The sequence below is a fragment of the Xyrauchen texanus genome, chromosome 16, assembly GCF_025860055.1.
Source record: "Xyrauchen texanus isolate HMW12.3.18 chromosome 16, RBS_HiC_50CHRs, whole genome shotgun sequence".
NCBI classification, from domain to species: domain Eukaryota; kingdom Metazoa; phylum Chordata; class Actinopteri; order Cypriniformes; family Catostomidae; genus Xyrauchen; species Xyrauchen texanus.
The window spans coordinates 13,625,913-13,639,423 of NC_068291.1; the positions used below are offsets into that span (position 1 = coordinate 13,625,913).

General features: G+C 37.0%; 1 protein-coding gene across 5 annotated transcripts in view; it reads right to left on the reverse strand.

Moving 5' to 3' along the window:
• LOC127656723 (kinectin-like) overlaps window positions 1-13,511 on the reverse strand; it is a 64,920-nt gene that overhangs the window by 21,851 nt on the left and 29,558 nt on the right. For 4 of the 5 annotated variants that reach the window (XM_052145203.1, XM_052145204.1, XM_052145201.1 and 1 more), the window contains exons 12-25: window positions 12,355-12,423; window positions 12,214-12,251; window positions 11,773-11,863; window positions 11,609-11,677; window positions 11,486-11,514; window positions 9,236-9,326; window positions 8,798-8,866; window positions 8,443-8,480; window positions 8,227-8,317; window positions 8,019-8,128; window positions 6,289-6,358; window positions 6,101-6,141; window positions 5,868-5,958; window positions 2,812-2,898 (exon numbers count right to left, since the gene is read on the reverse strand). In XM_052145203.1, the coding sequence (XP_052001163.1) occupies window positions 2,812-2,898; window positions 5,868-5,958; window positions 6,101-6,141; window positions 6,289-6,358; window positions 8,019-8,128; window positions 8,227-8,317; window positions 8,443-8,480; window positions 8,798-8,866; window positions 9,236-9,326; window positions 11,486-11,514; window positions 11,609-11,677; window positions 11,773-11,863; window positions 12,214-12,251; window positions 12,355-12,423 (984 nt within the window). The remainder of the gene's footprint in view (window positions 1-2,811; window positions 2,899-5,867; window positions 5,959-6,100; window positions 6,142-6,288; window positions 6,359-8,018; window positions 8,129-8,226; window positions 8,318-8,442; window positions 8,481-8,797; window positions 8,867-9,235; window positions 9,327-11,485; window positions 11,515-11,608; window positions 11,678-11,772; window positions 11,864-12,213; window positions 12,252-12,354; window positions 12,424-13,511) is intronic. The other variant, XM_052145205.1, reaches the window with a different exon arrangement.

Below are 13,511 nucleotides of genomic sequence, written 5' to 3' on the forward strand. Positions count from 1 at the left end.
AAAGTTCCTTTCACACAGACAAAGTTACTACGGTCTTGTCCTAGATAACATCCAATACCAATCCCAGATCGGTCGGCTTTCTTCACTAAATGAAGAAAAATGTAAATCGACATTCACCAAATAAGTGTGTAGAAGGATTAATTATTTTCTTCCGTGTTAATAGCTTCAGAGGAATGCATTGTTTTTATTTAAAATCTTGTGAATATTTGTGGCAAAATACACGCTTGAATCAAGGATAGCACAATGGTTGAGCTCAACATGATCAGAGATGATTTTGGTTGATCTTAAACTTGATTTAAATTGGATTTAGTGAGGTAAATGAAAACCAACACTAGAAGGCTTTAACCAACGTAAGCACATGACTACACAGCTCTACATTTTCACCATCACATCACTCTTTCAAAACACCGCCATTCCCATCAACACATACCAATGATGGGCTGCGTCAGATTAATCAGGATAATTCAGGTTCCCCGACCAATCTTTGTACTTGAGGGTATACAGTTAAAGCTTTATATGGCTATTTTTGTGATGAATCAGAACATATCAGGAAAAGTTCACCCAAAAATGAAAATGCTCATTTTCATCATTTACTCACCCTCATGCCATCCCAGATGTGTATGACTTTCTTTCTTCTGCAGTACATAAAGATTTTTAGAAGAATATTTCAGATCTGTAGGTCCATACAATGCAAGTGAATGGTGACCAGAACTTTCAAAGTACAAAAAGTAATAAAAGGCAGCATAAAAGTAATCCATAAGACTCCAGTGGTTTAATCCATTTCTTCAGAAGTGATATGATAGGTGTGGATGAGAAACAGATCAATATTTAAGTCCTTTATTTTTTACAATAAATCTCCACTTTCACATTCTTCTGTTGTTTTTGGCGATTCACATTTTTTGTGTGTAATGCCATTTATTCTTATAATATAGATCTGTTTCTCACCCACACCTATCATAGCTGGAGTCTGGATTACTTTTATGCTGCCTTTTATTACTTTTTGTACCTTCAAAGTTCTGGCCACTATTCACTTGCATTGTATGGACCTACAGAGCTGAGATATTCTTCTAAAAATGTTGTTTGTTTTCAACTGAAGAAAGTCATACACATCTGGGATTAAATAATGAGAGAATTTTCATTTTTGGGTGAAAGCTCCATTTAATGTTTTGAGATCCTCATAAAATCCAAAAACTGACAATAATTAAACACACAAAAATGCACATACTTCCGCACATGTTGTTCTAGGGAATTATTGACATCTTGAACAATCCAGTCAGTACAGGACGTATAAAAGTGAAATTACTGAAGCACTTTATTATCTCCAAATATGAGCATCTACAACCAATTTTACTTCCATGAAAAATATAAATAAATGTATAGCGGGGCTTGTTTTTTTTCCCACATGGCAGATGGCAAAAGGGGAGGGGTTATACAGAAATAAGAGGGACTGGTGATGTCAGCCAAAAAGCAAAGTTGTTACAGATGTGGTGCATAGTTCATTTTCATGAAAGGTTACACAGACAGACAGACAGACAGACAGACAGACAGACAGACAGACAGACAGACAGACAGATAGATAGATAGATAGATAGATAGATAGATAGATAGATAGATAGATTTTTTTTTAATTGATTTATTTGGAATAACGTGCATCACTGAATTGTTTATTTATATAGGGTCAAATTTGATGTTGGCTTTAGAACAGCAAACTAAATATAATGTACATATTTAACCTACAAAATGGATTTAAAGTATTAACTGAACATAGAAATGTGGCTGTGACGAGGATTAGCCCCAATCAGGCTAATCAGCCGAGGTCAGGGATAAATGCAGAGGATCGCGGCAGGTCGGGAGAGAGAAAGAGCCACATACAGCTGCCATGTGTGTTTCTTTTTGTTTAAGTTCTTATAAAATATTCTTTTGATTGTTCAGCAGGTTCCCGCCACCTCCTTTCCCAACCTTAACCTTGTTACAGTGGCAAATATTGCGTTTGTACAGCATCTGCATGGCTGGGATTCATACTGTTGGAGACAGCTGAGAGCAGATGTATTCACAAACGTACGGTGCACAATGTAAAATTACTTATGATGCAAACAAGGTTACATATAGCTCCAGGACTGTTTATAGAGCCACTGGTTACTCTATGCTGTGACTTAGAGGTTAACTGAAATGCCTTGCTACATTTAGATGTCTGGCCAGCCCTGTGGAGGGAGAAGACACGCTTATATGGGCAGGAGTTTCTGATTACTTACAGGTCTTCACACCAAGCAAGAAGAGGGGTGATGGGGAAAGAGAAAGTGAAATGTGGAAATCAGGTAGAGATTAACATGCAGGAAAAGAGGCAATCGGGGTGGGGAGGATGAGGTCACATGACAGGATGTCACCAACGAATGATCAAATGACATGGTTCCTAAAATAATGATAATCTAAAAAAATAAAAACATTTATTTTAGCTGCACACTCATCTCATTTCAGGTGTCATTTTAAACACTTTTGGTAAACAATTAATAGCACAAAACTAAATAGGGAGAAGAAAAAACAAACAGCTAGATTCAGCCAAGATTTGGTGAATTCAAAAGCACAATTGCCATACTTTGTAAGTTTGAAGCTTCTTCTAGCTCGTGGCATTCAGAATAGTGCATTACTAACATGCAGCTGAACAGTTGATTGTTATGTAATGAGTATGCAGCTGTTCATGAGGAAGTTAATGTGGAATGCAGAGAACTGCACTGGTCAATAAAAGGCAGAGGCTTTTCGGAGATGCTTTGATTTGACTCTAGAGTGAAGTAGTTTGGGAGTTGCGGTGCCAACCTTGGCGCTCTTGGTGAGTTTTCCCTGCAGTAAGGTCTCGGTGGCTGACAGCGCCTCCACAGCGCTCCAGTTTTTCTCCCGTAGCTCCTAGTCAGTTTCAGAGAAACACCACTTTCAGTTCAGCCTACACTCTTATCAAACATTAAAGGAATAGTTCACCCAAAAATGAAAATTCTCTCATTATGCAACTGATGCAATCCCAGATGTGTATGACTGTCTTTCTTTAGTAGAACCCAAATGAAGATTTTTAGAAGTAGATCGAGCTCTGTCAGGTCCTTATAATGGAAGCACACGGGTGCCAGAAATTTGATGGTCCAAAAGTCAAATTTAGGCAGCAATAAAGTAATCCACATGACTTCAGTCGACCAGTGAATGTCTTCTGAAGCTAATCAATACGTTTGTGTAAAAAATAAATCGATAATTAAAACGTTATTAACTTTTAAAAAGCACTTTCTCATAGGAGCTTACGCGAAGCATGATGTAAGCGCGGCGGTGAGTTCACACGAGAATTCGGAAACACCGCTTATTTATAGCATAAGAATGAATGTCACTGGCGAGTTTGGCCATTGCAAACAGCATCAGAGACCTGGATGGAATCAAAGATTTAAAGTTCAAAATGTTTTAATTATCGACTTAAACGTATCGCTTCAGAAGAAATTTATTGATCGACTGGAGTTGTATGGATTAATTTTATGTGCCCTAATTGTGACCTTTGGAAAAATCTGTGCTGGCACCCATGTGCTTCCATTATAAAGGACCTGACGGTGCTCTTCTTAAAATCTCCATTTGTGTTCCGCTGACAAAAGACAGCCAAAAACCTCTGAGATGACAGTGAATAATGAGAGAATTTTCATTTTTGAATGAACTGTTCCTTTAAGGATTTTGCCATTTACTGAACCAACAGACCAAGGCCCAACCAAAACCTGAAAGTACCAAATTTCTACATCAATATTGAAGATTCACACAATACATTTAACACTAACAGCAACACCCTTACAATAAAAAAAAAAAAAAAAAAAATTAAATATTTTTTTTTAAATTCCCTAAAAAGGAACAAAATGGTCCTTATTCAAAAATAACAAAAAACAAAATGGGAAAATGAAAATGTACAATGAAAAATGTCCAATGATCAGCTAAAAAGCGGTGAAAAAAAATAGCCAGCATATTCAAGTTTTATGTTGTTCACTTTATAATAATTAGATATATAAAAAAATATTCTTCAAATGTGCAGAATTGCTCCTAGACCAACACAAATCATACATTAGTTTGCAATTCCATTAGGTGACGCTAGAGGTGCAGAAATGACACTTTGCCATTAAAAGGAAAAAAATACTTGGTGCACATTTTAACACTACAGGTGCTGGTCATATAATTAGAATATCATCAAAAAGTTGATTTATTTCAGTAATTCCATTCAAAAAGTGAAACTTGGATAATGTATACATTCATTCCACACAGACTGATATATTTCAAGTGTTCATTCCTTTTAATTTTGATGATTACAACTGACAACTAATGAAAATCCCAAAATCAGTATCTCAGAAAATTAGAATATTGTGAAAAGGTTCAATATTGAAGACACCGGGTGGCACACTCTAATCAGCGAATTAACTCAAAACACCTGCAAAGGCCTTTAAATGGTCTCTCAGTCTAGTTCTGTAGGCTACACAATCATGGGGAAGACTGCTGACTTGACAGCTGTCCAAAAGACGACCAAAAGGTCATTGCTAAAGAGGCTGGCTGTTCACAGAGCTCTGTGTCCAAGCACATTAATAGAGAGGCGAAGGGAAGGAAAAGATGTGGTAGAAACAAAATGTACGAGCAATAGGGATAACCGCACCCTGGAGAGGATTGTGAAACAAAACCCATTCAAAAATGTGGGGGAGATTCACAAAGAGTGGACTGCAGCTGGAGTCAGTGCTTCAAGAACCACCACGCACAGACGTATGCAAGACATGGGTCTCAGCTGTCGCGTTCCTTGTGTCAAGCCACTCTTGAACAAGACACAGCGTCAGAACACAAAAAGGACTGGACTGCTGCTGAGTGGTCCAAAGTTATGTTCTCTGATGAAAGTAAATGTTGCATTTCCTTTGGAAATCAAGATCCCAGAGTCTGGAGGAAGAGAGGAGAGGCACATAATCCACGTTGCTTGAAGTCCAGTGTGAAGTTTCCACAGTCAGTGATGGTTTGGGGTGTCATGTCATCTGCTGGTGTTGGTCCACTGTGTTTTCTGAGGTCCAAGGTCAACGCAGCCGTCTACCAGGACGTTTTAGAGCACTTCATGCTTCCTGCTGCTGACCAACTTTATGGAGATGCAGATTTCATTTTCCAACAGGACTTGGCACATGCACACAGTGCCAAAGCTACCAGTACCTGGTTTAAGGACCATGGTATCCCTGTTCTTAATTGGCCAGCAAACTCGCCTGACCTTAACCCTATAGAAAATCTATGGGGTATTGGGAAGAGGAAGATGCCCCAACTAAGTATTGAGTGCTGTACATGCTCATACTTTTCAGTTGGCCAACATTTCTAAAAATCCTTTTTTGTATTGGTCTTAAGTAATATTCAAATTTTCGAGATCCTGAATTTGGGATTTTCATTAGTTGTCAGTTTTAATCATCACAATTAAATGAAATAAACATTTGAAATATATCAGTCTGTGTGTAATGAATGAATATAATATCCAAGTTTCACTTTTTGAATGGAATTACGGAAATAAATCAACTTTTTGATGATATTCTAATTATATGACGAGCACCTGTATACTTGAGCACCGGTTATGCAGAAACTGGCACTACATTTCACACCTTATTTATAAGGTGTAATATTCGGTTTAAAATGTTCCAACGGTATTTTAAGGGATGCTTCTCAATGCTTCAGGATTGGCCAACCCATATATCTCCTGGTCAAATCTGAATTAAAAGCTGCAATTCAAATTAAAGTCACCTGCTTTACATGCTCATTAGCACGTGGAATAGAGCATAAGATAAGCTCAGCACTTGCTTTTTACAGGAAGAGAGCTGCTCGACACGAGGACTCGACCTCACTAAACTTACATTGTTCTTCTTGCGATGAAGCTCCACCGATTCCCTCAACTCAATCAGCTCTGCCTGAAGTTCAGCTAGACACTTGTCCTTCTCCGTGAGCCTGAGGATGGACACAGAGCATATGCATGTTATATCAGTGTGATAAAACCTTCGTTAATCTTAAGGTACCCAGATATATTGGAACATGTTTAACACCATCAGTTGGAAGGAATGTAATTTAATGGCAAGAACATGACACTTACGCTGATAATAATTCCTGGCTGGGTGCTGCTGAAACAGTTTGCTTTAAATGAAGAGGGGGGAAACAATTATATCACCAAGTGCTGAGAATGTTACATCATGCAAACAAATTAAGCTATAGTACATCATTTTTACATTAATAGGTTGCTGAGGTTTTAAGAGTCCGATTTGAATTCGTCAGCACTATTACCTGCTGCTGTTGCATTCCCTTCTCCAGTTCCCTCTGAAGTCTCTGAACATCCTGGTCCTTAGTCGTTAACCTATGATATACATATGAGTGTTATAGAGGTTAACCGGTAGTGGAGTTTGCCAGTTTTAAAGGCAATTTGCCATAACTAAGGTGGCTGAATAGGCAGATAACTGATTAATCTAGTTTTTAAAATCGATTTATGGAACGTCAAAAAGAAATCTTAGTCTTTGCATACTAGGACAGGCACAGACAGAGGCTACAAGAGTCCAAAATGAACAAGATTACAGATTCAATCTGTTGTGCAACCAAACCCCAATAATAACCAAAGCAACCAAAACCCAAAATGAACGTAATGCTCTATATTGAAGTATTTATCAAATGTAGCTTTCATAGTCTATATTCACCAGATTGAGATTTTATATATATTAGCAGGTGAGTTTTTTTTTTTTTAAATATTAATTTTATAGTTCCAATAGTCAAATTTTATTTCAATGCCTTCACGTCAATTTAGAACACTTGATTTGTCTAATCAAAAGAACAAAATATGCATATAAGTGAGGATAAAACTATGGATAGATATTAGCAATGAGGAAAGATTTAGATATAACAAATCCCCACGAGGTGTCAGTGAGCGTTTTTATTTCACTTCTTAAGAGTGCTGTTATCCACCTTATTTTGCAACACTAAAGTAAGCTTAACCCTAACCCTTAGGCTAAAACAAAGCATTTCAGACAGAGGGCCAAACCAGGGTGAAAAATGATCTTATATTACTAAACTGTGACTGTTATTGTCCAAAATAACCTTTATAACATTATAATTGGACCTCAGGGAAGATAATAAAATTATCTAAAAAAATAGCACTTCATGACCCTTTTAATATATCCTGAATGCTTTCCGGCCAGAAGTGAAGCTTCACCCCTCACCTGTCAACCTGAGTTTAAACTTTGGCTTTAACAGGAATAAACCGTCCAATTGGAAAATGTGAAAAAACCGTGCGCACACACAAAAGCACAAAAATGAGAACTTCGACAGATCTTCTTCAGTGTGTCCGATATCAACATACACTGAATTTCAACTGCATCGGGGAGAAACAGCGTGGCAGTTTTAATCATTTAAATCCTTTTTTTGTGGTTGATTATCATGCAGAAGCACATTGACATGCATGCTGTCATGAAATCAGAAACCCTCCCCTCGAAATCCAAACATAAGCGGTCACAGGAGACGCATTTGAGACACATGGGAATACCAGGTGTAAACAGTGATGTGTCTAGTCCGACCACGTGTAATATGATAACCCCAGATGCATCTTAATACCAGGAGTAAACGGTGTAAATAGGGTCTTAGTCTGTATGGCAGTAGTAGAGTCAAAAGTTTGAGGAAACATTTTTTTTTAACTAAAAAGCTATTATAAAAGTGTCATATAAAGTTTTATATCCTTTGATTATATGCACTACAATATAACTGAAACTATTTAATACTTGAAGATTAATTGGTTAATTGAAGAAATAATCGAAAAATAATCATTGGTTGCAGCCCTAAATTCAAGTGGTCTTGTCCTTTCCTTTTTTATTTAAAAAAGCCTTGAGCATGGACCTAGTGAATAGTCTGAATACTTCTTAAAGTCATGAAGCAATGAAATGATGTGAGAGCATTTGTTCATTCATGTAAATTATAGTTGTGTTTATGTCAATGAAAGCATGACCAGGGCACATGATTGGAGTGACGCATACTGAGCCTGAAGCTCCTGGAGTTGTGCACTCATGTCTGAGTTTGACTGGGTTTCTTTGCTCTTTAGCTGGACCAGTTCAGCCTTCAGAGCCTCAACCTGCTGCTCCAGATCCTGTGGACACAACAGTATGATAAACATCATACAAAAGACAAGACAATTTAACAGCAATTAAAAATTGCCGATGAACCGAACATACAGAACACACTTACCTTTATTGCCTTATGTCTTTCTGATTCTTTGTCCAGTGCTGACTGTAAACTCTCCTCACTTGATCTAATTTGTTCATCCTTCTCCTTAATCCTGATAAAAACATGAAGTTGAGATATTTGACTTAAGGAATAGTACCTGGCTCGATCATGGATTACTAATTGCCATTAAAATGGTCTCAATGTGTCTTTTTAAACAAGCCTTTAAGTCGAACATACCTCTGCTGTAGCTCTTCTACTGTTGTTTCTGTCATCGCCTGAAAAAAGGGAGTGGGAAATAGACATGTAAAAGATGAGAATCAGCAACTGTCACATGCAGTAAACATAAATAAAATGTTCTGCTCTTCACACACTTCCACAACCTACTCATTCTTTAGAATAACAACACAAGTATAATGGAAGGGAAATAGAGTAAGAATTATAGTAGAGATCAATAAATGTTAAACAAATCAAAACTTTTATCGTTTAGCATCTAGCTTTAATATTTAACTTCTTCAAAGCCACCCTTTGTCTATATTACAGCTCTGCAAACTCTGTATTTAGCTTGTGTGTGTGTGTGGTAGTGGTTTGCTACCTGTTCTGCATTCTGTTTCTGTACTGCCTCCAGTTGCTCTTTCAAACCTTTACACTCTTTTCTAATCAGCTGTTTAAAAAAAGTATTTAACATTAATACAGCAACATGCAAATACAAATTCACATGTCACAAGTGATGCATCTTGAATATAAATTTTGTTCATCACTATGCTACATTGTTTAATTAACCTCAATCAGATGAGCTACACAAAAGGAAAATTAGTTATAATAAATCTTCACATGTTTTTATAATGCAGAGAACCCAGAATATTTCTAGTCTACTAAAATGAATAAAACAATAAAATGGACATGAGAGACATAGTCAGGAAGAGTTCATGCTCAACATGGTGGCCATGAAAATCCATGAGTATTTGAGCTGCACACAGAGCATAAACAGCTCTGTAAAAAAATTGTTTCATATATTTTTTTTCTTATTCACCATCAGTTCCTCTTCCTTGTTGGCCATCTGAATGAGGCTGGACTCCAGCAGGGTCTCCACAGTCTTTACCTTTTCATCACGATGCTGAACACTGACAAAACACAACACAATCCAGTTATTAATCATCGACTGTACAATAAACAAATGTGTCATTGGGTAGATATACTGTGGGATTACTGGCAGGTTTCTGAGTGTGTCTGTTTATGTGTGTTGGGGGAGGGGTTGCAAAATGGCACATTGGACATGTTGATTGAGTAACTACATACATTTTAGTCTGTTCCTCATCCAACGCTATTGCAATGCTTCAGAAGACTTGGAATGGAACACATGAGTAGTCAGTGATAGCTACAGAATTAGCTTAACCCTTGAATGGTCTTAATGATCAAGTCCCTACTTTGAACCTGCCGGGTCAATTTTTTACCTTCAATTTCAAAAGCTTATAATAAATAATATTCCAATAACTAATAACTAAACTTTACATTTATATTATTATACTTTTTTAAACAGGTGTTTATTTATTATATCTCATTTGAACATTTAATTTACATATAATTAACAGTAAAATAACTTTTGAACAAATGAATATCAATAAACAAAATCTTGTATGTGTGCGTATATAAATGAAATTATGCATGTATGTGTGCATGTGTGAATATGTGTGGGTGGGTGCGAGCGTGTGTACATGTGAAATTATGAGTATGAGTGTCCTTGAAATAACATTTTAAACTTTTGTACCATTTACAGCTTTCTCGTAAGTTTTTATATGAACCGGGTCAAATTGACCCAGACGTACAAAGTAGGGACTTTTTCTTGTAGCTTGGTTTATAAATAAATTACAGGTTCAGTGGAGGATGTCATGAAGTTTCAGGTTGAAAACTTAGTTAAGTTTATGTTAATCAGTGTTAAAGTTAAAACGGGTCAAATTAACCAAGGTTTAACAACATTTCTCAGTAGCTTCCCTAGTTGTTAAAATAGCAATGATATTATAAAGACAGATGAAACAACATTAATAATTCTGATGCAATTTGGGATTTACTCTTTAAATCGCAGCGTTGTATTCGTTGTTTTTTACTTTCCTGAGAATGTATATGTTTTTCAGCGAACTATTTGTCTTTAGCTTAATAAAAAACACCTAAACTTTTAAACTGTAGGCCTAGATTAAAATAGATACATTCATGAAATGACTCCCTTGTCGTTTAAGATCTCCATTTGAAATCAGATGTTGTCAAGTCATATTTATTTGTATAACGCTTTTCTTTTTGTGCATGACACAACGGAGACTCCCAGTATGTGGAGGCTCATGCTACTCCCCATGATCCACACACAACTCACGACTCCAGGGGTGGTAGTCAGCGTCAATACCTGCTGAGCTACCCAGGCCTGCCTTTATATCGCTTTTCACAACAAACATCGTTTCAAAGCAGCTTTACAGAAAATTATGCATTAACAGAAAATGATACCATAATGTTTATAAAGTCTTAGTCATCATTGTGCAATTTGATTAAATATGATTGCAAATTGTGTATACAAATATATTATTAAATAATTCAATGATAAATGCATTTAGAACCCCAGTGAGCAAGCCGAAGGTGACTTTTATTACTGTTGTTGTTGCTGTAGTTATTACATAAAAACATGGGGTTATTATTGTAATATAACATTTTACACATTTTTCTCTGTTGAACTGTAAAATAAAGATGAAATAAAAAAAATTAAAACAATTTGATTCTGCATATCGGTTATCGGATATGTTAACATACAACTAATCATTATCATATAGGTTTTTAAAAATCAATATCTGTTCATGATAACCATGCATGGCTCCTCGCTACTATGGTTAGTAACCATGTTTTCTATATAAAGAACTATGGCATTTCTGTAATGAAATAACAGCAGTCTAAATACATTTTGAAAGTTTTTTTCTTCCACAACTACAATAGTAATACAGTACAGTTAGTGTTACTGCAGTAAATCCATGGTACTTTTTTTTAAGCGTTGTGATCTGTGAATTGAAAAGCTTTCTAATGTATCATTTCTTTGTCAGTGTCATTTACATTGTGGTGGCTGTTTGTTTTTCAACAGAAAATTCTGTACCACATTCAAACGGGTTTCACTGTATGACTATTACGTTATAATTTTTTCCTCCTGTCTGCAGCCCTATCAGAACAAAGCTGCAACACGTTTTTGGTCATGACCCACCCACTGTTTATATAAAGGGTTTATATTTCTATATAATATCAATGCACTCACCTCTGCTGAAGCTGATCCACAGATATGGCCTGGAAAAGAGAAGACACCAGTGCCAGAAATGAGTCTTTGTTCATATCTATTATGGACTGTCTTAAGAAAACTCATCTTCAATTCAAGTCTAACCTTCTTAGAAATTTGTGCCTGCAGATTCTGGAGGTCTGCCTTCAATGCTATATTTTCATTGTGAATGGCCTGTAGAGGACAGTGACGGATGTGTCAGATAAACCACTGAAACCAAACTTCAAATGTAACTAATATGAAATGGCAGAGATGGAGGGGACACTTGCCTGCATGTTGGTCTCTCTGCTGGCGCCGCTGCTCCTCTCTGCATTGAGAGAATCTTCTAGACTCTTTCTCTGTAGCTCTTTCTCAGCCAGCCTAATCAGGGACACATGCATTGTGACATTTAAACTGATGTACAAGACACAGCTTAACATTTTACAATGTGTCGTAACCAGCTGCAATCACAACGAGCGATGCACGGATAGCTCTCGCCGAGTAGTCCCGCCCATTGTAAAATCTCACTGGTCCAAATCCCACTCCTCAAAACTTTACTTTAAACATCAAATAAATATCTTCTGATTGGCTGTGATTGTGTCACATCATGTAGAAATTTCGCTTTCAGTGTGGACAGACAAATTGCTTGTCAATGGAAACTTGTCATGTCACGCCTGGTTAGGTCACCGTGTAAGAAAATACAAACGGCTTTTTTCGAGGTCATCACTTACAGTTTTTGAAGCTCATCAAAATGCGATACTGCTGTAGCCTGATAGGGGGAACAAAAAAAACAAAAAAAATGACTCTCAAGCTTGACTGTCAGGCAACAAGCAGAGACACATTCACCTTCATCCAGCAGCTTGCACACATACCTGAGAGTTGAGCTGAGCCTGAAGGTTATCAATCTGAACTTTTAGCGTTTTCTTCTCGTTAAGAAGATCCTACAAATGACAACATTGGGCGCTCATCAGTAATGATTTAACACATAAGCGCCTTTCACACACACATCCCGGGATTAATCCTGGGAAAAGTCATTATAGCAACTGTTCTGGGACTGCACAATTTGTTCATTCACACTGCAATCACAATTTGTTCATTCCCGTAATCTGTGCTTGCATTCACACACATCCCAGGACATGGTGTTTATTATGTTATGGCAAATACAGATGGCAATCAAACAATTCAGAAATACAACACACCTTGCTAAAACAATACATAGAAAAAAGGAAGACCATTCAATCAAGTACAGTAAATCAATTCTATAAAAGATCCTTTAGTAGCACTTTTGATAAATTCCAAGAGCTTTCTTGGGCACATCTTCAAAGACAAGACTTTCAAGGTTTTCGTCTAAAGTACAGTGTCTTAAGTTTACTGATAACAGCATCTTTTCTCTCGAGAAGCCCACTCTTTCATTCTTTTGTAAACAAATAAACTGCGTATGGTAAAACTAAACTGCCAGTTCATTTAATAGTCTGTGCGGATGGCGAGTAGCTCCACTGGTGTCTGTATGAGATCTGCATGATAGCCAATTTTATTGATTTTATTCAGACAGTTAGGCCTACTTTTATAAATAGCTCATAAGATAATTTTTTCGAGTTTTTATAGAGTTTTGTTCGCTGTTTGTGTTATGGAGCTTTTCCACTGCACGGTACAACTCGACTCGACTTTTGGGGGTTTTCCACTGTGGATAGTACCTGGCACTTTTTTTTAGTACCACCTTGGTCGAGGTTCCAAGCGAGCCGATACTAAATGTGACGTCAAAACCCTGCAGATCACTGATTGGTCAGAGAATCGTCGCAACCAGCGGCAATGGATTTTCGACACGGGACCCGCTAGTTTTAAAGTTAGCTACAGCGATAGCAGTATCATTTGTACATGCGACTTGCGAATTGTAAAAAGAAATGGCTGTGCGCAAAACCACTCCATGGTCAATAAACGAGGTGCAGACGTTCCTCTCATTAGCAATGAATGAAATGACGTCAAACAAAATAGTCTTTCAGGAAGTGTCTCAGCTGTTGGCCGCAACAGA